General features: G+C 38.5%; 1 protein-coding gene across 1 annotated transcript; it reads right to left on the bottom strand.

Annotated features, from left to right (window-relative positions):
* Nucleotides 1–8,586: 8,586 nt before the first annotated feature.
* ZNF658 (zinc finger protein 658) lies at nt 8,587–27,559 on the bottom strand. The gene is made up of 6 exons (XM_069474039.1): nt 27,448–27,559; nt 24,884–24,940; nt 24,374–24,526; nt 20,775–20,901; nt 20,391–20,486; nt 8,587–12,233 (listed from the first exon to the last, which is right to left on the bottom strand). Exons 3-6 carry the CDS (start codon nt 24,386–24,388, stop codon nt 9,283–9,285), a joined length of 3,189 nt encoding a protein of 1,062 aa, XP_069330140.1. The 5' UTR covers nt 24,389–24,526; nt 24,884–24,940; nt 27,448–27,559; the 3' UTR covers nt 8,587–9,282.
* Nucleotides 27,560–27,767: the final 208 nt, after the last annotated feature.

The following is a 27,767-nucleotide window of genomic DNA, read 5'->3' as shown; positions in this document are numbered from 1 at the left end:
AAGTCACTACTTAAGTGTTTCTACGAACTTTTGGCTCTGTGGCCTCTGCTCCAGGTAAGCAGCTCTCAGATGTGTATCTCTGGAAGTGCCTGTCTCTCTCTAGATTTTGGAGTGAAAGTTTGCCCTGTGACCTGAATTCTCTGATGGCATAGAATAAAAAGGCTTTGATTTCCATTTCTTCCAGCTTTTCTTATTGTTAGGACAGAAGTGACAGCTTCTAAACTCTTTACATCTTGGAGCTGAAAGGGGAAGTCTTAAAATAGCTTGTTAAATGTTCTTGTCTACTAATTCTATCTTCTGTGTTAGAAATGAGTCTTCTGTAGTGATCGGTTTTTATCCTCATGAAGGATCATATTTTTGTCCTTTGCATTCTTAGTAATTTTTTACTAGATATCAGGCATTTTGAATTTTGGTATCTGGATATTTTTCTTTAAATATTCTTCAGTGAAATAACCATAACTAGTTTAAATTATCTTTTTGAAAAAACAACCTTTTAAAGTATGTGCAAATTATGTTAAGGCTATACAGAAAGTGAAGAAAAATTTCTTCAAAAATCTACTAAATTTCAGTAAGAAGAGTTGAGAGTTTCCAGCACTTGAGCTGTGATGGGATTCCCTCCCTCCACTTCCTTCCCCTGCTCAACCTACAGAATCTCTACTCTGAATAGGTGTGGCAAAGTAGATGAAGTTCTCTCTATTCCCAGCTTTCACCCAAGAGCTACAATGTCTCCTTTAGAAGAGAGGGCTGGCAGAATAACTCAGTCTCCCAACTGCTTGGCACAGCGGCGAAATTCCAGGTGAGTGCAGGGAAGAGTTTCCTTCTCCTCCTCCATCCCTCGTAGAACAAAGTCTCCATCTCATGCATGGCAGGCTGATAGGGCTCATACGGAGAGGTTCCCTAACAGAGAGGTAAGCCAAGAAGACTAGAGGCCACTGCCCTCATTCCACATAAACAGGGGTGTCACTTTGAGAGAAGTGGGCCACTGTCTCCAGCCCCAGATCCAGAGCAGCGGTGAGAAGATTTTGTCCCAGAGGAGAGAAAGGTCATAAAAACAGAGAGCTCTAATGCTCTCCCCAAGAGTTCTGACTTTATTTGGAACAGAGTTTGGGGAAGTTCAAGCCTAAGGCAATTCTTGGAAATAGTGGAGATTTTTTTGTAAGCAATTAATTACAAAGAGGCTTGTAGCTCCAGGACAGTAAAGAGCTGAACTCTAGGCCAGCTAGTTTACCAAATAAAACCAAGAAAAAAGCCAGCTAAGAAGAGCCCTCCTAGGGTTGAACAAACTTGGAAACATTGGCTTCAAAAAATACCCCTGAAAAGAAAACAAATTTAACTGGCCTAAACTACAGAACAATTTATGCCCCAGGATACTGTCACACACAATAAAGCAATCAGCTGGAAATTAGTGGAAGCAAACAGCTGGGCATGACTAACAGAGGCAGACAGCTTAACAGAGAAATCAGGAAAAGAGACAACCTAAGTGAGTCCTGATGAAACTAGGGTCATCCTAAGGTGACTGTGCACATGCCCAAAGCTGTGCTGTCTGAAGAGAAACATCAGAAGCTGAACACTATTGGGAAAGAGACTTTACCGAAAAAGTCCAGCCAAGTCACTCAATAATCAAACAAAAAACTAAGTCCCATGGGCAGGGGAATCAGTATCCAGAGTTGTTAAAATATATTTATTTATTTTTATTTATTTATTTATTTAGAGATAGGATCTTGCTCTGTTGCCCAGCCTGGAGTGCAGTGGCACGATCACAGTTCACTGTAATCTCAAACTCCAGGTTCCAAGTGATCCTCCTGCCTCAGCCTCCTGAGTAGCTACGTCTACAGGTGTGTACCACCATGCCTGGATTTTTTTTGATTTATTATTTTGTAGAGATGGAGTCTTACTATGTTGCCCAGGCTGGTCTCAAACTCCTGGCCTCAAGCAATCCTCCTACTTTGGCCTCCCAAAGTGCTGAGATTACAGGTATGAGCCATTGCACCAGGCCTATATTATTAAAAATATCCAATCTTCAACAATAAATAAATAAAACATGCAAAGAAATAGAAAAGTGTTACCCATACACATGAGAAAAGAAGCAGGTAGTATAAACTGCCTGTGAGAAGGCCCAGCTGTGAGACTTAGCAGACAAGGACTTGAAAGCAGTTATGAACACGTTCAGAGAACTAAAGGTAACCATGATTAAAGAGGTAGAGGAAGATATGATGACAATGTCTCATGCAAAAGAAAGTATTAATAAAGAGACAGAAATTATGAAAATAAATGGAAATTTTAGAGTTGAAAATACATTACCTGAACCAAAAATTCACTTGAATGACTCAACAGATTTGAACTGGCAGAAGAAAGAATAAGAAACTTGAAAGATAAGTTGATAATTATGCAATCCAAAAAATAGAAATGAACAGAACCTCAGAGGAAGATGGCAAGCCAATAAATGCACCAGTGTATACATAATGGGAGGACAGGAGAGAGTGAGCAAGAAACAGAAAAAAATATTTGAAGAAATAATGTCTGGAAACTTCCCAAATTTAAGAAAAAAATATTATTCTATAAAGCTCAGCAAACCCCACGCAAGATACACACAAAATAATCCACACCAAGACACATCATAGTAAGAATGTTGAAAGCTACATAAAAAACATTTTGAAAGAAGAGAAAAATGACTCATCATATACAAGGCAACTCCTTAACAGGCTTAACAGCTGAATTTTCATTAGAAGGTCTAGTAACTAGCTGTTAAGTATTGCTTACTCTGGGTATAGTTAACTGAGTAGCTATTGTTCTGAATGATGTTAAATGACTGTTGTCAGAACTGGATAGATTTTCCAGGGTTGGCTTCAAGTACCCAATGAATCTTCTAATATTATCAAAGGACTAGCACAAAATATATGTTGTATTAGTTTATCGTCTTTGTTACATTTCTTCAGATGAAGGTACTCACTTGACTGCCCATGCAGTGCAATGCTGTGGAAAGAAATGTTATATTCCATATTACCCTTAAAGTAATGGTTTGATATATAAGTGAAATGAATAATTAAAATACCTGTTTAAAAAGATGGAAGGTGACAAAGGATTGAAGAGCTGATCTATAAATCTCCAGTGTTGTTTTGTAACTTAACATGAGGGAACTAAGGGTGGGTCCTGATCAGATAAATTAGTATGCTTTTGTGGTGGTACCAGGGAAGATAGAAAAGAGGATGAAAGGATTTTACATGCAACTCTTCCCTACTTCACAACATTTTTTTCCCCACAATGCTGGCAGTCTCTATAACGGGGCTAAAATTAAGGTTCAGGTGTCTGGTAACATTACAAAACCAGAGAATACGTCTATTCCCTTGAGAATTCCAAAGAGACTGGTGGGCTGAATGATCCTTTCCCTGCACCTCACCAAGCTGGGGCTGCCTACGCTGAAGTTTTGGTGCCTAATGGACAGGAGAGCCATATTTTTCTCTACTTAACCAAGCCGACCACATATGCCTGAGAAGGGACCAAAGAGGAAGCCCTGGGGTGTCTCATCTTGCTACAATCACTATGGCTTAATCAGAGTAACTCATTAGGAGGGAAAGGTTTGTTTTAAAATTGATCATAAATGGGGGGAAGTGGATTCTTGCTGAGTGGGACAGAATGAATAAATAAGTGTTACAAAAGGGAAAAATCTAAGATAACTTTGGTATTTTAAGAGAGGTTTACAACAAATGAATAATATACTCTCTTAGCTTTGACTGAGATGCTCCTTGGGGCAAAAAACTATGAAAACTTTCTCTACTTTAAAAGAAAATGAAGAAGTTGTAAAATGTCCAACCTAATATACATACTTCCCCTATTGATCCATGTCCTTCTAATCGATGAACAGATCAGAGCTCAATGACTGTGTGGAACATTAACGTGGCTGTCTCGTATGGCTCTTGTTTCATAGAATGTTACCTCTGTAGAGTAGAAATGGCCTAAGGAAGATTTAGATTTGAATGATGACAAATTAGCGAGGATTCTTAACTATATAAACCTCAATAATTGTATACTAATAGAAGTATAAATCTCAATAGATGTATACCATACAGTACAGACAGCTATAGATCAGGGGAAATAATGTACAAAAACATGTGACAGGCCGGGCGCGGTGGCTCACGCCTGTAATCCTAGCACTCTGGGAGGCCGAGGCGGGTGGATCGCTCGAGGTCAGGAGTTCGAGACCAGCCTGAGCAAGAGTGAGACCCCGTCTCTACTAAAAATAGAAAGAAATTATATGGACAACTAAAATATATATATACAAAAAATTAGCCGGGCATGGTGGTGCATGCCTGTAGTCCCAGCCACTCGGGAGGCTGAGGCAGGAGGATCGCTTGAGCCCAGGAGTTTGAGGTTGCTGTGAGCTAGGCTGAAGCCACGGCACTCACTCTAGCCCGGGCAACAGAGTGAGACTCTGTCTCAAAAAAAAAAAAAACATGTGACAGCTTGTGTTGGCATTGTAAGATGGTTTAAATACACAATCCCTCAGGAGTTATTACAACTCTTTGAAATCTATATGTACATTTTGATTGTCTATTGATTATATACTGTTGAAAGCCAAATGATTCTGTCAAATGAGAGTGATGGTTTTGTTATAAAAGGCTGTGACCACAGTTTAGCGTGGGGGGAGCGGTGGATTGTGCTGTGAAAGTCCAGCAGACATGAATTTAGTCTGAGCTAAAGTGTCTGCACATACTGACCGTTGATCAAGGAATAAAACATACTGATTAATAATGCTGCTTTGTCGCCATGAGTCCAAGATGTTTTGGAGCAGGTTTGAGCAGCTTGTCAGCAGTGTTTACTGGTAACAGTGAGACTGACGATTTACACCTGGTTTCGCTGAACCCTTCAGCGCTTTCTGCTGTTGGGGGTGGTTGGCTACTGAGAATATATCTGTATGTCCAGCAGAGTGGAAGAAACCCCAGCAGAGAACCCATTTGGGGGGTTCTGAGGTGTTCTGTGCACATGTTAATTCCTTACCTGGCAGTAGCACATGCCTGGCCCTTATCCAGACAGCTTGCTGTGAGGCAGCCTTTGGCTGTAACGTAAATACTTACTTCAATGATGTTACTGTATTGTATCCTCTTCCCTTAGTAAACTGTAGATTTTTAAAAATTTTCATTTTGGGTCCTATAAGCCTTCTTTAGCAATTGACTCCTATTTAATTGCCACTGTTAGTACACCACTTTAGTTTTATTATTTTTGGCAATGTGGCAGTCAGTTCTGTAGATTTAGGCTTTGTGGCCATTTCTTAAGGTGTAACCTGTTTCTCTGTCTCATGAGTTATCTGCTCATAAGGCACATATAATCTAGTTTATTCAGTGGTCTGTTTTGTTTTACTTTTTTTTTATTTTAGAATACTATGGGGGTACAAACATTTTGCCTCCCCCAAGCCAGGGCTACAAGCGTGCCCTTCCCCCATACAGTGCATTTCACCTCCATTAGTTGTGAGTTTACCCACCCCCACCACCCCCTCCCACCTGACCTGCACCCAGTGAATATTACTACCATATGAGCACCTTAGTGTTGATCGGTTAGTACCAATCTGATGGTGAGTACATATGGTGCTTGTTTTTCCATCCTTGTGATACCTCACTTTGAAAGATGGTCTCCATCTCTATCCAGGATAATACAAGAGGTGCTGGATCACCAGTTTCTAGCTGTCCCTTTCTGGACCAAACAGTCTTCACCAGAGGTTTTAAGCTGGTGGAGTCCCTAATTCTAGAGCCTGGCAGCCTGTGGGGATGGACCTGCAAGGGAAACATGCACATTCTATTGTTATGCATGCTTAGCTTCCAGAAACCCTCACCTAGAATGTTGCATTTCCCCATGGGGACAGTGGTTAGATGCTGGATTGTTATTAGTGCTATCAACAAGGCACGTAATGGGCAAAATAGGTTTTTATGAGCTTAGCCATTATTTGCAATAATATTTCCAGAAAAAATAGATAATACCAAATATCCAGCAAATGAGTGTCACATCTACAATCCATTTGTAAACTGGAGAATGCTTATATAACCTTCCCACTGCATAGACAAGCAGGTTGTTGTATGAACAAAACTATTAAGTGCAGGGAGAAGTAACTTTACAGTGGAAAAACCTGGCAAACAGTACCTCAACCAGGTGATAAAGATTAGCATCAGTGATCATTCACGTTAACAGCATATGTACGAGAATGACATTTACCTCTGTGGTCTTCCTACCCAACACTTACTAACACCAGTGCAATTATTTAAAAAAAAATATACACCAGATAAGTCCCCAAGGAGGAATATTTTATGAAGCATTTGATAAGAATTCCTCAACTTATCAAGGTAATCAAAAATGCAGGAGGTCAGAGATTGCCACAGACCAGTGGAGGCTAAGGAGACATGACAACCAAATGCAATATGGGATCCTGGTTTGGATTGTAGGGGTGGAAAGGGTGTGATATCTTTCCTCTCTATCATAAAGGGCACAGCAGACACTCTTATAACAAAAGACAGCCATGTAGAAATATGACTGGACAAAAAGAGCATATCTAATAGTAATAGGCTGAGGGGAGCAGGGAGGAACCCAGCAAAGCCTGTCTGCCTAGGTTGTTCTTGGCCTCTCTGGGCAGCATTCCTTCCTTCCAGGTGTGGGGCAGGATCCTTTCTGGAATGAAGGTCTCATGACCTATAATCAAATAAGGTAGGTCAGGGAATTTCTTCATGGCCAGTTCTTACACAGAAAGTTAAGAGTAACATTTTTAGGTTTTATGGCCAGCTTTGGGGAAAAAGTTCTGGTTTCTATTAATAGAATCCACCTTGGGGAAAAGGTATTCTAGTTTCTGTGGCTAGCCTTGGGGAAGAATGAGGCTGAGAAACAGGAGGGCAGAGAAGGTCAGAGAAAACATTGCTTCTGAGGCCTGGAGTTTAGGGTATCATTTTCTGAACACCAATAGGATCATGGAATAGAAAAGGCCATTAGGGAAAAACTAGTGAAATCTGGGGGAAAAAAGTGTTTAGTTAACAATGTACCAATGTTACTTAGTTATGATAAATGTACAACAGTAATATATTAATAAGGGAAACTGGGTGAGGAGTACACAGAAATGATCATTGCAATTTTTCTAATCTAAATCTAAAATTACTTTTTTTTAAAAAAGTACACAGGGTTAATTTCCTTTTCATCTATACTTTTCTAAAAATTAAGTATGTAGAAACATGAGTTTTGGCTCTCATTTCCCTTTGGACACTGTAATAAACTCAAGTTACATCAAGGTGTCAGAAACTAAGAAAGGGGAAACAGATTCCCTTAGCTGCTAGTACCTTTCTTCCAGGAGTGATGATCCAGTCTCTGATGTGGGGGTTCGATGATATAACCCTCGTCCACTGGTGGGTTTTTATTCCTGGCTCTTGTTTTTGGCACTACATTAACTGATAACAACCCAGTGTCAAAGAAATACCTGTCCTCCAATTAATGCTAAAGACAAAGACATACCATCATTTTTCCCTTCATACAGTGTAAACAAAGGATAAAGATTAGGGAAATTTTTCTCAGAGATTCAAATGATTTATTGTCCTCATGCTCAATCTACCAAACTTGCAGAAAGGGTTGAGAGAAATTTTTTGTGGTCCAGGTTTTAGAAATGATTTTGTTTACTTTCTTCTCTGTGCTGACCAAACCATGTAGGCTAAAATGATGACAGAATAACCAAAGGTTTTCTTGGCTTATACTATATTATATTGTTTTACCATAAGTGAGTCTGTTTTTCAGCACCAGTGCTGTGCTTCTGCCATGAAGTAGCCCTTTTCATTCCAATTCCAAAACCTGCTGTCTCAGCTTTGTAGAAATACTACTAATTTACAATGCACAGTGTGAGCAGGCATCAAAATGTTGGAGAAAAGATCCCAGACTGGATGCAGAGGCTATATGCATACAACGGGGCTGAAGAGATAACTTGTTTTATAATCACTCAGTGCAAAATGAACCACAAGAGTGGGATAAAATGAAGGCCTCAAAAATGCATGTAAGAATCAATACCACCACTACCACCCATACACACACACACACACACACACACACACACACAGAATGCTTGGGGAATCTCAGGGATCTCCAAGGTCCTAGAAAAAGAGGGCAAGATTAATATTCAGACATAGTGGGCAGACTGAAATAGTATCAGCACCAAGCTGAGGGAAGCCAACAGAGGACACACTCTGAGGACACACTCAGAAAAGGAAGCGGACATATCCAGAACAAGTTTGGCTGTTGGCTCCTACTAGAACTCACCAGCAATAATAAATCACCTGTTTATACATAGACTCATATGGATGTTCTACATAGCTCAGAGACTATTCACAAATGTTTATTGGTATTTTCCACAGAATTTAGGTCATTCCTCCATTTTTAAAACTTCCCATTCAAAAGTGAGGTTTTCTATACGTAAATATTTTCTTGTATCTTTTCTATAAAATTTTTGATGTTACATACAAATTTTAGTACATCAGTTCTAGGCGAAGATTTTATCTTCAATTCTGAAACCGACATATTTACTCAGAAAAAATTATCTGAAAAAAGACTTTCAATATTTGTTGAAAAATGTTATTTATTCAAAATATAAAATTTTATTCTGATTTTTTGCTTAATGCAACTAACTATGATGAAGGCTTTGTGTTTTTCCCTGAAATTTTAATTTTTCTGATTTTTAATGAAGGCTTCAGATCATTCAGGATATTGACAGTTTTCCTCTTCATGCAAAGTCTCTGATGTCCAATGATAAGCTGAATTCTTATAGTTCTTCTAAAATTTGTTATATTCATAGGGTTTCATCCCACTCTAACAGAGAGTTGGCTAAACTATGTGTATTTAGCTACTAGTCCAAACCTGTAAGAGCTCAACAGAATATAAACTTAATTCTTATTTTTTAAAAAAAATCCAACTGGCGAGTATCTGGAAGTGGAGAATTTGGTTCCACACAATTTTTCAGACTTTAGCTTCTTTGACCTTGTGCTCTATCATGTTCAACACAGAGGACCCAAGTCTGATGCAGAACTCATCTCCACTCCATCTTAACAAATACCAAGAAGATTGTAAGGTGATTTATTTCAAGGGCCAGGATTAAATGTAATATATATCATTAGCATCACATTCTATGGTCGGCCCCATCTGGATGAACAAAAGATTGGGAGTTTTTGACAAGCTATGAGCCTAGTGGAAAAGGAAATGGTTAAGGGAACAATTTGCCAGTCTATGGGAGATGAGTTTCTCCACTGTGTATTATAAAATAAGCTATCAGTTTCTTCAGGGCTTCCCAAATTCATTACAGATTATGGTTTTCTCTCTGGTATGCATTCTGGTGTGATGTACTCTAAGAGCTGCCTTACGGACAAACCTTTTCCCACATTCTTCACATTCATAGGGTTTCTCTCCTGTGTGAATTCTCTGGTGTACTCTGAGGGTTGAATTTTGGGCAAAAGCTTTCCCACATTCATTACACTCATAGGGTTTCTCCCCTGTGTGAATTCTCTGGTGTGCACTAAGGTGTGACTTCTGGGAGAAAGTTTTTCCACATTCATTACATTCATAGGATTTTACCCCTGTGTGAATTCTCTGATGTACTCTGAGTGTTGAATTGTGAGCAAATGGTTTCCCACATATATTACATTCATAAGGTTTCTCCCCTGTGTGAATTCTCTGATGTGCACTAACATATGACTTCTCAGAGAAAGTCTTCCCACACTGATTACATTCATAGGGTTTCTCTCCTGTGCGAGTTCTCAGATGTGCCCTGAGGTGTGATGTCTTGGAGAAAGTTTTCCCACATTCATTACATTCATAGGGTTTCTCCCCTGTGTGAATTCTCTGATGTGCCCTGAGGGCTGAATTATCTGCGAAAGTTTTTCCACATTCATTACATTCGTAGGGTTTTTCCCCTGTATGAATTCTCTGATGTGCACAGAGGTGTGTTCTTTGGGAGAAAGTTTTTCCACATTCATTACACTCATAAGGTTTCTCCCCTGTGTGAATTCTTTGATGCACTATGAGGGCTGCCTTATAGACAAAAGTTTTTCCACATATGTTACATTCATAGGGTTTTTCCCCTGTGTGAATTCTCTCATGTCCACTGAGGTATGACTTCTGGGAGAAAGTTTTCCCACATTCACTACATTCATAAGGTTTCTCCCCTGTGTGAATTCTCTGATGTGTACTGAGGTGAGTCTTCTGGGAGAAAGTTTTCCCACATTCATTACATTCATAGAGTTTCTCCCCTGTGTGAATTTTCTGATGTGCTCTGAGGGCTGAATTATGGGCAAAAGTTTTCTCACATTCATTACATCCATAGGGTTTCTCCCCCGTGTGAATTCTCTGATGTACTCTGAGGGCTGAATTATGGGCAAAAGTTTTCTCACAGTCACTACATTCATAAGGTTTCTTACCTGTGTGAATTCTCTGATGTGCTCTCAGGGCTGAATTATAGGTAAAAGATCTCCCACATTCATTACATTCATAGGGTTTCTCCCCTGTGTGAATCCTTTGATGTGCTTTGAGAACAGAAATATGGGCAAAAGACCTTCCACATTCATTACACTCATAAGGTTTCTCCCCTGTGTGAATCCTCTGATGTGCTCTGAGGGCTGAATTATGGGCAAAAGCTTTCTCACAGTCACTACATTCATAGGGTTTCTCACCTGTGTGGATTCTCTGATGTGCTCTTAGGGCTGAATTATAGGTAAAAGATCTCCCACATTCATTACATTCATAGGGTTTCTCCCCTGTATGAATTCTCTGATGTGCACTAAGGTGTGTCTTGTGAGAGAAAGTTTTCTCACATTCAATACATTCATAGGGTTTTTCTCCTGTGTGAATTCTCTGATGTGCTTGGAGATGTGATGTCTTGGAGAAAGTTTTCCCACATTCAGTACATTCATAGGGTTTCTCCCCCATGTGAATTCTCTGATGTTCTTTGAGATGGGCCATCTTGGAGAATGTTTTCCTATATTCACTGCCTTGATAGAGTTTCATCTCTGTGTCTGTTCTCTGGTGTCCTATGAGGAGTGACTTGTAAGATTTCCCATAGCCACCGATATCATAAGGTTTCTCCTTTGTGTGAATTCTTAGATGTTTAGTGAGGTTTGACTTCTGACAGAAAGTTTTCCCACATTCACTACATTTATAAAGTTTGAACCTCATGTAAGTTCCAGGATGCTGAACAGCGTGTGAATTTGAACAAAAGCGTTTCCCACATTCCTCAGATTGGTAAGGTTTCTCCCCTGAATGGGTCCTCTCATGCTGAATGAAGTGTGCTTTCTGGTAAAAGGATTTCTTGCATTTCCCATATTCACCAGACTGGTAGAATTTCTCTTCTATGGGAGTTTTCTGGTATATTGTAAGGTCTAATTTCTGGTAGAAGGCATCCGTACATCCATTATATGCACATGATTTATCTCCAGTTTGTGTTTTCTGATGTACTATATGGGCTAAGCTCTGGCTAAAGTTTTCTTCACATTTATCGCTTTCAAAAGCACTCTGTCCTGTAAAAGTTCTCTGAGATTCAGTAAGGGGTAACAGCCTACTGAAATTAATCCCACTTTCATTATGTTCATAGTGTGTCACAGCCATGTGAACTTTATTGTATTCCACAATGGTGGTTTTGTCATGGGATTTCTCACATTCATTAAGATCAGAGCATTTCTCCTTTGTGTCAGTTCTCATGTGGTGAGATACTGTGGTTTTATCACAGTTTTTCCTAAATTCATCATCCTCACAGGAATTCTCTCCTGTTGGAAAACTCCCAGCTGTAATACAGACGGTCTTATCATGTAAAACATTTTCAAATTCATTGCATTCAAAAGATTGCTTCAAAGTTTGAGATCCTTGACAATGATCTTTCTTATGACTATAAGCTTTCACATTTTTATTATAGTCATAAGATTTATCTCCAGCATGAGTGTTCTCACGGTTAATATCAAGCTGCAATCTTTCACGTACATTCAAGTAATCAGGCTTCTTTCTTGAATAGCTGCTTTCACTTAAAATTAATTCAGAAATAATTGGCAAATTCATTCTACATGAGTCACATTTACAGGGTATTTTTCCTGAAAACTCTGGAGTTATGCCTAGATTAAATGGGTTTTCTAAAAATCTATGTCCTTCTTTATTCAATATTTCATCATTGATAAATATTACTTGCCACAGAGGCTTCTCTTGTTTTTCCTTGATCCCTCTGATGTGGTCATCAACTTTATAATATCCTAAAATTAGAAAAATTGAGAGCGTATTATAAATCTTATACTTTGCATGGAGAGGAACTTATACCCATGTTTTGCTATGTATTTTATTCTTTTGTTTCTGGTCATGTTTCCAAGATTAAATAATTCATGCACACAGACACTCTCTTTCTCTCTCCTCATCCAAGTTATTTAAAAAAAAACAGGTATTCCAGGGCCAGCCAAGATGGAGTAACCTCTTTCCTCCCCAGATCTTCTCTCTTATAGTTAAAAATCCCTGGACAAGAAAAAGATTAAAAAGCATAGGATGAATCTACAAAATGAAAAGAAAATGGACCTGAGGACTTAAGAAATTACAGTGGAGAATTCCAAGGGTTTTCTTTCTGCTTCCAATATATCTAGACTGGGTGCTGAAGAAGACAACAATTCGGAGCCAACAATAGGCACAGACAAGGAGAGCTCCAAAAAAAGCCTGTTCCTTCTAGCCAAAGGTCTGAGAAAAAGGTGACCTTACAGAACAGAAAACATTTTTGACAATACCCACCGTACTCAGGCCAAACAACAATGGAATGCTCCTGTGGTTCCAAGGAGGCCAAGCAGGGAACTAATCTTCCACTGCCACAGAAACAGGATCTGCACACTCTCGTAATATTTCTCTCCATGAGGCAAATGGGGCTCATAAGAAAGATCATACAGAATCCTGAGAAAGTTTCATCTTTGGGATATACTGGGAGATGCTGACAGTAGCCACTCCCAAAGTTCTGCCTGGAACCATATTCTTATCTAATTTATAGAACAAACATCTTAATCTGCAAGGGCAAGAACACACCACATCTGTTGTTTTAGGGCATGAGCAGGAACTCACAGCAGCTAAGGGAAGGAAAGAAGACCAAAAAAAAAAAAAAAAAGAAGAAGAAGAAGAAGCACAGAAACAAGAGAAGAGGCAGGAATACATGGTAGGCCCAACACTACAGGTAAAAGAAATAAAGTAGCACTTGTGATAACCACACCTCCAAAACCTGAAGACACGATGCATTCAACAACAGCTGAATTCACATTCCTCTCAAGTGCACATGGAACATTAATCAAGATAGGACCTATTCTGGGCTATAAGACAAATCTTCACAAATATAAAAAAAATCATATAGAGAGGATTATCTCAAACGACAGAGAAATTACACTACAAGTCAGTAAATACAAATTTTTCTAGAGAAATACAAAATATATGTAAATTACACACTTTTAATGAACCCATGGGTAAAGAGGAAGTCTCATAGAAAATTAAGGTATTTTTAAGTGAATGAGAACAAAAAAATACATAGAAATTTGTGGATGCAGCTAAAACAGTACTCAGAAACAAATTTGTGGCTTAAAAATTTTATAATAGAAAATAAAGATCTTGAGTCAGATACTTAAATTTCCCCTTTAAGAAACTTGACAAAGAAAGGAAATTAAATTTAAAGGAAGTGGAAGGAAGAAAAGAATAAAACTTAGAGAAGACAATGAAACTGGAAACAGAAAACCAAACCAAAGCTTAGTTCTTTAAAAAGATTTTTTAAATGATAAAAACCAGCAGAGGGGAAAAAAACAGAGAAGACACAAATTATTAATATCAAAAATGCAAGAGGGGACATAACTACTCACACAACACACATTCAAGAGGTAAAACATTAACAAAAACTCTGTCTGATTCGGCCTAGACTGCCGTAATAAATCACCATAGACTAGGTAACTTAAAGAACAAGCATTTATTTTTCTCAGTTCTGGAGGCTGGAAGTCCAAGATCTGGGTGCAAGCATGGTCATGTTCTTGTATTCTTGTGAGTTACAGACTTGTATTCTGGGGTACAGACTGCCATCTTCTTGCTATATCCTCACACACTCAAAAGAGAGTTATAGCTAGCTCTATGGCCTCTTTTCACAATGGCATTCTAATCTCATTCTTGTCTTTCTTTCTTTCTTTCTTTTTTCTTTTTTTTACTATAAATCAAAATCTACTTTATTTGAATAATCTAACTGGAGAGAAAAAGGTAGGTGAAAGTTTACTGTAAGCAGAGGGAAAATATTCTATGTCAAATGTTAGAACATAATGGCAGAATAAGGTAAAAGACATTTATTTCAAAAGGAGCTGTCAGTGAAAGGAAAAGGACGCTTACTATATACCATATTAACTTAATTCTTCAAAATGGTGGATCTACTAACTGAATGTCTAATCTAATTTCAGAATACTGAGACCAAATAAAAGCTATGTTTGCATATGTAAATAAGGCTTAAGATTGCTACAAAATCTGTTCTTTAATTCTATCTAATAAAATAATTTCTAAAAATTAAATATATATCGGTTTTATAGATATGCAATCACAAGTTTTCAGAAAAACAGTTAGAAGGGAAGCATGTCAAATAGTTTCAACAATGTGCTTCATGACCTAATTACCTCCCTAAGGCCCATCTTCAAATAGATCATGCTAGGTTCAGGGTTTCAACACATGAATTGGGAAGTGGGCCTCAAGCTTTCAGTCCATTGCAAACTCTATGCCCATAAATTTTATAATTTACATCAAATGAACAGATTTCTTGGTATTAAACAAATCATCAAATTCACTCAAGAATAAAAGAGGTAACTTGAACAAACCAATATCTATTTAAGAAATTGAATATGTATTATATATGTTGTACACACACACACACACACACACATATATATATACACACACAGTTCTCATATATACATATAGCTTTCCAAATAACAGCACCAGGACCAAATGATTTTAACTAGTGAATTCTACCAAACATCTAAGGAAGAAATAACACTAGTTCTACAGAATCTCTTCCAGAAAATGAAAGATGAGGGAATATTTCCCAAATCATTTTATGAGGCTTGCTTCTTCCTCATAGCAAGATGAGACAGAGAGAATTCTAGAAAAGAAACCTAAAGACCAATATCCCTTATAACATAAATGCAAAATCCTCAAAATAAAAAGTACACAGAAATATATAAAAAAATAAATAAATCATGACAAGTGAGATTCATTCCCCAAATGTAAAACTCTCAAAATATTTTTTTAAAAAATCAACGTAACCCATTACATTAATAGTCTACAGAATTAAAACTACACAGATACATCAGTGCTAAAAATTTTAACAAAATTCAAAATCCATTCATTAACCTAATAAACGGAATCTACAAAAAGTCTATAGCTAACATCATACTTGAGAGACTGAATGTTTTCCATCCAGGATCAGGAAAAAGACAAGGATGTCCACTATGACCACCTTTACTCCAGATTGTACTGGAAGTATCAGCCTGTGCAATAAGGCAAGAATAAAAACAAAAAGATATAGAGCAAGTCCACAAAGAAAATCATTTATAAGTCTACAGAAACCTCCTTGAACTAATAAATGTTTTTGGAAAGGGCAGACTACAAGGCCAATACACAATCATATGCATATGAAAACAATGATCAAATGGAATTTGAAATTAGAAAAATAGTATCATTAACCAAAGCATGAAAACAAACAAACAGAAAAAAGCCTTGGTGCCTGTGTTCTGAAAACTGTAAGAAATTGATGAAAGAAATTAAATACTAATTAAATGGGAAGGAATATTTTGTTTATGGATTAGAAGACTCTATATTGTTACGATGTCAATTCTCTTAAAGCAATAAATTCAACACAAAGCCAGTTGAAATGCCAGCATGCTTTTTTTGTTAGGATTAAGATCATTTAAAAATTCACAGAGAAGATGACAGAGAACTATCTGACTTCAAAATTTAATTAACAATCTATAGTAATCAAGTTAATGTAGTACTGGAATCAGGAAAGACATACAGATGAATGGAAAAGAACAAAATCCAGAAAGAGACCCAAAACTATAAACTCACCTGTTTTCTAAGAAAGGTAGAATGCTATTCAATAGAGAAACCATAGTCCTTTCAACAAGTAGAACTAGAATAAGTAAACTCCCCTTTTCAAAAAATTAAACTTGACATATACCTCATACTTTATATGAAATTTAACAGAAAATGGATCTATTAAGTGTACAAAAGGAAACTTTAAAATTTCTAGATGAAAACACAGGAATAAATCTATTAGTTTTGAAGTTTCTAGATAGGACAAAAAAAGCATGATCCGTAAGAGAAAATTAGTAAATTGGACTTTATCAAAATTAATGCTCAGTTTTAGCCAGCATCCTCTGAAATTATGCCAGAAAGAGAAGTGGGGTTCATCATCACTAACTGCCAAGTGGGGATGGAAGTCCAGGTTCCCCACTAATCTCTGCTGACACGCTGGGGGTGGAAGAGAAGGCTTCCACATTAACTTGGGACAGGGGTGGAAGATCAAGTTCCCCACAAGCCCTCTGCTGATACTAACCACCTTGTATTTGCTCAGATGCCAAGGTTCCTCATTGTTCAGCTCCATTCTTCTTTCCACTTTTCAGAATCTTATGTCTGATATACACATACACACACACACACACACACACACACACACACAAAGGCATCCCTTGTTTGATTGTGCTTTACTTTACTGCACTTCCCAGATACTGATTTTTTACAAATTGAAGGTTTGTGGCAACCCTGTGTCGAGCAAGTCTATTGGTGCCATTTTTCTTAGAGCATATGCTCACTTCATGTCTGCGTATTTTTTTTTTAGCAATACAGTACTTTTTAATGAAGATATGCACATTTTTAAACATAATGCTGTTGCATACTTAAAAGATTACAGTATAGTGTAAGCATAACTTTTATGTGTACTGGAAATCCAAAAAATTTGTGTGACCCAATTTATTGCAATATTCACTTTACTACAGTGGTCTGGAACTGAACCTGCAACATCTCTGAGTTATGCCTGTATATGAGTACATATTTAGCTATGCTAGTGGGTAAAGTAGAAAGGAATACATTTACTCCATCTCTCCCCAGTTAATGCCTTCTATATTAAATGCTTCCCTAAGAAGAATCATAAACCAATTCTCCTTTATCATCTTCTAAAATAATTCTAGTTTTACTCTGATAATTAGGTCTTTAACTGAGTTGAATCCTTGGTCTACATGGATACCTCACGATCCCTTCCCCACTTATCTGCAGTGGGAAAGACCAGCTGTCTACACAGTGTACGTTTTCCGTTGAGCTCTTATTCTGATTCGCTAACTTCATCCATTTTATTGTTTCTTTATTCTAAGAAACATTCTATTTCTTAGTTTTCCAATTTATTTCTAATTTCACTTTTAAATTCTTCTGCTTTCATTAGTGTATTTTTGTTACTATTCTTGCTTAATTTATTATAACAAATATGAGACTATAAATTTACTTCTATTCCCTAATTTAGCTAGCTATATCTGGAAGTTTCCAATATGCAGTTACTTTATTATTTCATTAAGTATCATGCAATTTTGGATTTGATTTCCTTTTTTGTATACTGTCTAAAAGAGAAAATTTTTTAAATTTTCATGTGGAGTTTTTTGTTTATTATTAGTTTCTAGATTTACCAAACTACGTTCAGAGACTATTATTTGTGGTGATTCTAATTTGTTGGATTTATTGGGATTTTCTCTTCAAACTAATGCTATACTTTCACTGTCTTATGATTATTCCATGGGAAATTGAAAGGTTTGTTATTTGCATTTGGTATACACATATACAAATACATGGTTTACTTTAATACAAATGTCATTTATGTAATCTACAGACATATTTACTTAATGTTGACTATACCTATTATTTAATCAGATGAGGTATATCATGATATCCTAATTCTAATGAATTTTAAGTTCTTAGAACTCTATTATTTTATATTTTATCAACATTGATAGCATATTATTTGTAACAATCCTTCAAATTCTTTTTTTTTTTTTTTGAGACAGAGTCTCACTCTGTTGCCCAGGCTAGAGTGAGTGCCGTGGCATCAGCCTAGCTCACAGCAACCTCAAACTCCTGAGCTCAAGCGATCCTCCTGTCTCAGCCTCCCGAGTAGCTGGGACTACAGGCATGCGCCACCATGCCCGGCTAATTTTTTCTATATATATTTTTAGCTGTCCATATAATTTCTTTCTATTTTTAGTAGAGGTGGGGTCTCGCTCTTGCTCAGGCTGGTCTCGAACTCCTGAGCTCAAACGATCCGCCCACCTCGGCCTCCCAGAGTGCTAGGATTACAGGCGTGAGCCACCGCGCCCGGCCTACAATCCTTCAAATTCTTAAAGGTTTTCTCTTACCTGTGCTTTTGATCTAGAGAGGCTTCTTTTAATTTAATGTATTATTGCCAAAATTCAAATGTGAATAACAACAGAAAATAAAACTTTTGTTATTTTACTTTTATTGTCTCAACAACTTTAACATTCTTTCATAACAGTATTTCTAAGTTACTTATTTGGGGATATCTTTTTTAGATACTCAAAATGATCCAATCATTTACATTTAGTGACTGGGAGATGTGCTTGATCTAAATTATGTCCATCTTTATGTTATCCTATTTGCTTATATGGCTTCACAACAAAACTTCCAGCAAGTGCGCTTCACTTCTAAATGATTTTACTTTTTTGTTCTAGGAATTACATTGAAAACTCTTTTAAAAATTCCTGGAATTATTACAGACAAAGTCTAATAGACATATAAAAGATGCTTCACATTATTAGTAATGAAGGAAATTGTTATGGACTGAACTGTGACTCTTCCTGCCCCCAAATTCATATGTTGAAGCCCCAACCCTCAGTGTAATGTATTTGGAGACAGGATTATAAGGAGGTAACCAAGGTTAAATGAGATCATAAGGGTGGGGCCTTATTCCAACAGTACCGGTGTCCTTATAAGGGGAAGAAACACCAGAGTGTTCTCTTTCTTTCCCCATTGCGTGTGAGAACACAGCAAAAAGGTGGCTGTCTGCAAGCCAGGAAAAGAGGCCTCACCAGAAACCCACCATAAAAGCACCTCGATCTTGGACTTCCAGCCTCTAGAACTGTGAGAATTTATTGTTGAAGTCACCCAGCCTATGGTACTTTATTAGGACAGCCCCAGCTAATACAGAAATATGAATCAAAGCCATAATGAGATACCACTTCACATCCATTAGGATGGCTAGAATCAGAAAGTCAGATAACAGTAAGTGCTGGTGAGGATGTAGAGAAATCAGAACATTCATATACTGTGGTTAGAAATGGGAAATGGTGCACTCACTTAGAAAACTAGTCTGCAAGTTCCTCAAACAGATAAATACAGAGGTACAACATGACTCAGCAATTCCACTGCTAGACATATACCCAAAAGACATAAAATCATATGTCCATTCAGAAACTTGGAAATGAATGTTTATATCAGCATTATTCATTCGTAATAGCCAAAAGGTAAAACCTCAAGTATCTATTGACTGACGAATGGACAAACAGGTGGTATACTCCTACAACGGAATATTATTTGGCCATAAAAAGGATGAAATACTGATATATGCTATAACATGAACCTTATAGACATTATGCTAAGCAAAAGAAACCAATCACAAGAGATCACACATTATATGATTCCATTTTTATGAAATGTCCAAAATAGGCAGACCTATAGAGACAGAAGTAGATTAGTGGCTACCTAGAGTGGGAAGGGATGACAGTGATAAGAGGGTGATGACTAAACGGTACAGGTTTCTTTTTGAGGTGATGAAAATTGACTGTGGTGATGTCTGCACATACAACTGTCCCTCAATACCCATGAATGATTGGTTTCAGGACCCTCCTCCCACCACTAAGAACACCAAAATCCACAGATGCCCAAGTTCCTGATATAAAATGGTGTAGTATTTACATATAACCTATGCATATTCTCCTGTATACTTTAAATCATCTCTAGATCACTTATAATAGCTAATACACTGTAAATGCTGGGTAAACAGGTGTTATATTATTTAGGAAATAATGACAAGAAAAAAGCCTATACCTGTTCAATATAGACAAAATTTTTTTCCTGCATAGTTTCCATCCCACGGTTGGTTAAATCCACAGATGCAGAACCCACAGATACAGAGGGCTGACTGTATTTGTAAATATACCAAAAGTCATTGAACTGTATACTTTAAATGGGTGAATTGTGAGAGATCTGAATCATATTTCAATAAAGCAGTTAAAAATAAAAAACTTTCAAAGGTGCTCTCTCCCTGAGGTCCAACTACCCCAGGGCTCCTTCTGTCAATACTCACTCACCTGGGTACTTCTGGCTTAGGAATTCATCCTCTAAGGACCAGGGCTCCTCTCCTTGCTCCAACTTGAAGATCACCTTGGGTTTGGTAATGCAATACCCTGTAAATGGAATAATTGAGAGGGTACATGGACCAGATCAATGGGCTTTTGGGTTTCTGAAGGTGGAAAAAGATACAGCAGGAAAAGCCACAAATGAAGGTGCTCATCTGACATTTTCAATGGTAAGGTAATGACACGAACATTGTTTCTATTTCTTAAAGGTTTCAATTACCTTAGACTTTTTAATCTAAAGCCTGAACATTTATCTCTATAAAGGATCCATGTGTTTTGATAGTTTTTAAAAAGTTTACATATTCTGGAGGGAGTCACGTGGTACGGTCTGCTCACCCACTGAGACGAGGTGGCTGTAGTTCTCCAGCATCACATCTCTGTACAGGGTCCTCTGAGCAGGGCCCATCTGCTGCCACTCCTCCCGGGTGAATTCCACAGTCACGTCCTCGAATGACACTGATGCCTGTAACAGCACATGTTGTTCAAGGGTTCATAGTTAGGTGACGTGGAAAATACCTTTGAGAACTATTCTCTTCCTATTTATTCTTGGGTCTCTAACATGAATGGTTACAAAGGTCTACTTTGGACCTAATTTTGTCTTAAAACTTGTTTCTCAATTAGTTAAAAAGGTTTTCAACTTATCACAATTCATTTATATATATTTATAAATTCTAGATATTTTTTAAGACAAAAAAAATTCAAAGCAAGTAGACTCCCTACAATTCTTTTTCCACGTTGCAATGGATTATCCTGGGCATTCTCTAGGACAGTCACACCCTCCCTGGGCATCATCACTGCAAATCGTGGGAGCTGAGCAAGATACATATAAGCTCTGGAAATACACCTGGCCAAACTTAGGTATAAACAAATGTATAAAAATATATAAATCTAGAGCTCATGAAAAGCAGAGAACAGCTTACAAAGGAGTTGGAACCAAAGAGACCAGTATAAGAGAACATGACCTGCACTGAAGTAATAGCAGCAGATATTAGAACAGAGATATAATCACAGGAGATGCAACCACCATTTGGTAACTAGTAATACTTTCTTGGCAGCTACCCAATCTAGCTGTACAAGCAGCTTCTTTTTTTTTAATTTTATTTTATTTTCAATTGACAGAAAGACAAATATCTCAAATAAGATCTCACTTATATGTGGAATCTAAAAAACTCAAACTCATAGAAGTAGAGGGTAGAATGGTTGTTACCAGAGGCCAGGGGGCAGGGGTCGAGGACTGGGCAGATGCTGGTCAAAGGGTAGCAAGTTCTCTGTTTTAGCCTTCACTTCCTGCTTACTCCAAACCTGAAGATCACCCAGAGGGGACAATGTAGGGTCTTCTCACATCTTTCCTGGGCACGTGCTCAGCCCTGGGCACGTGCTGAGCCCTATGCATGTAGGTGGCCTTCTAAACTGCCTGGGTGACAGTTGAAGGAATGCCCCAGCATTCATAGGGCCCCTTGGCAAAAACTAGGAGACTTACTGGTTTCAAGCATTTAAGGAAATTTCTGCAGAGACTTCAGCTACCACACACAACAAATACGGGGTCTATTGAATTAGTTTAAAAAAAAAAAATCAATAGAAAAATTTCAACAACAACCCCGGGGGAGGGGAGAAATTCTTCTAGCATTGCCACATTATTTTAAATCAGGCTGCTGGCTTTCACAGTTATTTCGGACAGTTGGTTCTCAAAGCTAACACAGAGAGAGGGATGGAAAGAAGGAAAGTTAAAATAACACAAGATCACTATTCCTACTATGATACAGCTATTTTTCTTGTATAAATGTTCTGCAGGTTGCTATAAACTTTTAGTTAGCTTTCAGAATTCTGAGAAAGTTAATTCTATAATTTCTGCCAGTTTCTTCTTGTTTTTATGGAACAGAGAATTTTCTAGGATCTTTACTAGTTTTCAACAAAATATTGCAAAACAAGAAAAGAAACAAGAAAGTAAAACCCGTATGCAGGAAAAAAGTGTAACAGATAGAAGCAGACATTGGATTTAACTAGACAATGACTTTAGATCAGCAATTTTAAATATGGTCAAAGACCTAGAAGAAATGGTATCTAAGGACTAAAGGATAGGATGAGAACAATATCTCACCAAATAAAGGATATCAATAAAGAGATAGAAATTATAAAAAAGGGACCAAAAATAGAAACTCTAGAGTTGAAAAGTATAATAACTAAAACAAAAATTTCATCCAAAAAGTATGTTCAAATATGTTCCATAGTAGATTTGAGCAGGTGGAAGAAAGAATGAAGCACTGGACAACACGTCCATTGAGATTGTACAGTAAGAAACAGGAAGAAAAAGTAAGAACAAAAAACGAACTGTAGGACGGCATCAAGTTTACCAACATACACATAATGAGAGTACCAGACAGAGAGGAGAGAAAGGGTCTAACAGGATATTAGAAATAATAATGGCTAAGAAGTTCCCAAATTTGATGAAAATGATTAATCTACACACCCAAACACTCAATAAACTTTGAGCAGGATAAAGTTGGAAAAAGAAATCCAAATCTGGACACATGATAAACTGTGACAAAGTCAGTGACAATCTTGAAAGTGGCAAGAGAGAGATATTAAAAGCTGATTTCTATTAATAATTAGAAACCATGGAGGACAGAAGGCAATGCTAAAAGAAATTTCACATTCAAAATGCTGAAAGAAAAAGACTATTAACCAAGAATCCTCTGCATCCACCAAAAAGGGAGAAATGGAAACCTTTCCCACTAACAAAAACTAAGAGAATTCATAACAAGGCAAAACTACCCAACAAGAAATAGTAAAGAGAGTGGTTCAACAAATCTACAGAGGCAAAGTAGATGAATGGTTGCTTGGGGCTTGGAAGGAATGCAGTGATAATACAGTGTACAAAGTTTCCTTTTTGGGGAGGGAAAACATCATAAAATGGACTGTGGTGATGGCTGTACATATCTGTGAATATACTAAAAAAAAATCATGGAATTCTACACTTTAAATGGGTGAATGGTACAATATGTAAATTGAATCTCAATAAAGCTGTTAAAAAAAAAGAGAAGCGGAAATCATTCAGAAATAGAGAAAATTAAAGGACCAAGGATGGAAATGGGATGAGCCACTTGAAAGGTGATGTCATGAAGGTATAGCAGGGCTAGTGCTAGTGGAGAACATCACTAACAGGGAAACGTTCCAGAAGGACAGAGAAATAGAGGCCAGTGTTGCACAAAAGTCAAGTAAGGAAAGGAAAGGACAACACCCACTGGACTTGATTATAATCCCGTTAGGATCACTGGAGAACACAGGCAAGTGGGAAGGGAAACCATGGCATCACATGAAGATTTGAAGTTGAATGCAAAGTGTGGAAACATGAAAGAGAACAGAATTTTAAACCATCTGCTGAGCAACTTGAGTATCATGGGTACTCAAAATACTTACGGAGGGTAATTTTAAGGACAGTCTATTGATTCATCGGAAAAATGTCTAATTTAACCCCCATGTTTGAGTTCTTGAAAAACAGTACTGAGCAAGTTCTCATTTAGCATAATGTTTTCTACTTCCAGTGAAGCACAAGTGCAGGCTATGTTCTATGTTATTTAGCAAGGTGTTAACCAAATTACCTACTTAAAGAACAAGAAATACATTTATTTTTACATCCCATGAAGAATCAGTTTGCTCTTTCTCATCAATGTAAATCTTTAAGTACTATCTGACACTCTGTCATGGCTATCAAAAACCTCAGAAATAAATGTGGAGCTCAGTTCCGTAAATTTGTAATATCAGAGGACCTGCATCTATCCACATGCCACCTTTGCTCACTATTCATCTGTATTTCTGTGTCTCCTGTGAATGTGTCTGACCCACTTCTATTTCTGCTTTTCCATGTTAATGTACAGACACATAAACCTTTATCAAATCCATTGTAAAACAAACTGATTATTTAAAACTGAACTCACCTGAGACATGTTCATTTTCTGCTGTTCCTGGAAGAGTACAAAGAGCTGTGAAGGTTAAGCTGAGGAGGAGGAAAGAGAAATGGGGTCATGACAGACCTGGTCTGCCTTCCAGATCCCATACAAATGGTCCCCGACTCACTATGTATGCTTAAGCTTTACAATGCTTTTTTTTTTTTTTTTTTTTGTTGAGACAGAGTCTCACTTTGTTGCCCAGGCTAGAGTGAGTGCCATGGCGTCAGCTTAGCTCACAGCAACCTCAGACTCCTGGGCTTAAGCGATCCTACTGCCTCAGCCTCCCGAGTAGCTGGGACTACAGGCATGCGCCACTATGCCCGGCTAATTTTTGGAATATAGATTTTTAGTTGTCCATATAATGTCTTTCTATTTTTAGTAGAGACGGGGTCTCGCTCTTGCTCAGGCTGGTCTCGAACTCCTGACCTCCAGCGATCCACCCGCCTCGGCCTCCCAGAGTGCTAGGATTACAGGCGTGAGCCACCACACCCGGCCTACAATGCTTTTATTAGGATACAACCCCATTGTAATCAAGGAGCATGTGTATTCACCTGCCTAAAAATCTTATCTCACCCAGCTGGACAAAATGCTTTCTAACGAGGAATGTCCCTTTGACTCTTGAAAAGGGATGGGAAGGACCACACAAAGGTAGCAGCACCTGAACCTGTGCACCTCTGACAGGATTATGTGCACTTAAACTTTCATTTTCACTGAGTAGGTAAAACTAGATTTTGTTGATGTATTAACAATTTATGTTCCCTTCTGACTGACAAGTAAACGTAAAACAGCAGAGGATTAAATAGGTTCAGATATTACAGACATGAAACTCTCCACCTTCATTAACACTAATGTCAAAACTAATGTCAAAAAAGATGAGCATGTTGGCCGGGCGCAGTAGCTCACGCCTGTGATCCTAGCACTCTGGGAGGCCGAGACAGGCGGATCGTTTGAGCTCAGGAGTTCAAGACCAGCCTGAGCAAGAGCAAGACCCCGTCTCTACTAAAAAAATAGAAAGAAATTAGCTGGACAACTAAAAATATATAGAGAAAAAATTAGCTGGGCATGGTGGCGCATGCCTACAGTCCCAGCTACTCAGGAGACTCAGGCAGTAGGATCGCTTGAGCCCAGGAGTTTGAGGTTGCTGTGAGCTGATGCCACAGCACTCTGGCCAGGGCAACAGAGTGAGACTCTGTCTCAAAAAAAAAAAAAAAAAAAAAAAAAAAAGAGCATATTAATCAAGTTCTGATTCTCTTTACACCCCGACTCAGAGCTTCCACAGAAAACTCTGAAATAAAAATGGGACGTTTTATGCAAGGAATATATTTTTAAACTTTTTGTTCTGAATTGGTTGCCAATTCTAAAAGATGCTTATGGCACTTACCTGTTTAGTTGAACAGTGCTGTGCTTAGTTCCTGGTTTTGCCCTGGGTAACTCTACAAAAATCATTCATTTCAGGGCCAATATTTTCAGCCTTCAAATCTAGGAAACTCTTCCTCTACTATCATTTTGTTATTTTCTGTGATCAGGAAAGAGGGAGCATCAGCATAACTCTAAATGCCACATGTGGTGACACGGCATAAGAGCAACTCCAAGTGTGGACTGTCAGCTGATTATGTCTTCCCTGGACATGATGGCCTCACTGGCCCTCTATTAAAGTTTTCTATTCAGCTCAACAGTCACCCATTCTTTTCAACACCAGGTCACCACCTTCTGCAAGTCAGTGCACAGCATCCATGGTCACAGAGTCTATGATGGTTTCTGGATGTCTGGCTCATGCTATACGGGGAATCAACAACTGCCACTGAGGAAGCCATTCAGGACCTGCTCCTTTCTAAAATCTTCTGACTCTGCTCTAAAGCTCTGGAAAAGGTCTCTATCAAATGGGCTATTCTTCAAAGTGGCAGGAGTCCCTGGGACATCCTCTTTCCTGTCATAAGAGCTGCTTTGCTCTAGAGGGGCTGGGACATGGGCCTGAGAAACAAATTCACTTTCTTTGAAAACTTCATCTCACACCCTACACCCAACTCTTGGAATTCACTAGAAACATGCTCTCCAGTACTGTAGCCATTAGCCATAAGCCGCATGCTAATGAACACCTAAAGTTTGGTCAGTGCCACAAAATAGTATTTTGGATGTAATCAGTTAAATAAAATATATTATAAGATTAGCTTTGTCTGCCTATTTCTACTTTTTTATTTTAGCTACTGAATAATTCTAAAATATATTTGTGTTTCGCAGCAGCTTTCTCTTGGACAGCACTGCACTAGAACATCAATCTTGAGGAGAGAGACAGCCTGAACAGTGCAGGTGGGTTCAGCTCAGTCCCAACCAGGGGTTCTGTGGAGACTCCACAAATCCCAGAACATATCCACCACATGGTGACATTTGTCCACATTCATTTCACAATCATATCCGAGGACAGGCCACTCTGCCTCAGTGCTCCGAAGGTTTTAGGCAGGTACTGGCAACTCTTGGCATTTAGGTAGACAGGAAATTAGGATGAGGGAGGGACAGGAAGTCAAGCCTATCTGTATCTGCATCCTACCTACCTCACCTACTAGTTTGCGCCCTGGGATATTCACTCCCATGAAATTCCTTTCATTTTTAAAAATGGCATGTTTATAAAGACAAGTAGGGTTGTGAGGGTTAAATAAAATACCAAACAATGAGAACGAGTGTCTCATAATAATAACAGCAGCTTACATCTTACACAGTGATTATTACAGGCACTTGACGAAATGTTTTACAGATGACAACTTATTGAATTCTCACAATAATAGCACTAGTTACTAGTTCTGCTCGTCATCGCGTTATACGCGCACATGCCCTTCCCGAGCTGGCAGTCCTGCACACCCTGGCCGGTACCGAGCATCTTCTGCGGAGCAGGACTCAACCGGACCTGCGCCCCTGCGCCCCTGCAGCCCGCGGCACGGCGCGCGGGGTTGGGGGAGGGGAGGGCCAGCCTGGGGATTCCCGAGACTTCTTGCTCCAGTCCCCCGCACATAAGCCCACCTGTCCTGAGGTCCCCAGGCCGCGCAGAGCCCTGTAACCGGCGCTCTCACCCCAGATGCGCACCCTCTGCTTCCGCACAGACCTAAAGATGCAGGTATCTTGTCACTTTCAGGCCAGAGAGGGCGGTCAGCAGGAGCTGGGTCTGCTTCTGCACATGCGCAGACTGAGTTCCGAGAACCCATTCCCAGAGTGCTGCGCGAGAGGTACGTGCTATAGAAAACTACAATTCCCATAAACCTATGCTCCCGAAGGAAATAATTTTTCCGCTTAATTAGCGGGTTGGATGTGACAGTTGTTCTGAGGCCCAGGTTTTTCCCGAATCCCCAGAGGTTATGGGCAAAACAACAAACTGCAACGCGTGATTCTCGAT

This window comes from Eulemur rufifrons, chromosome 7, assembly GCF_041146395.1.
Source record: "Eulemur rufifrons isolate Redbay chromosome 7, OSU_ERuf_1, whole genome shotgun sequence".
Taxonomy (NCBI): Eukaryota; Metazoa; Chordata; class Mammalia; order Primates; family Lemuridae; genus Eulemur; species Eulemur rufifrons.
The sequence above is the reverse complement of the archived record's forward strand: the minus strand, read 5'-3'. Positions and strand labels throughout refer to the sequence as shown.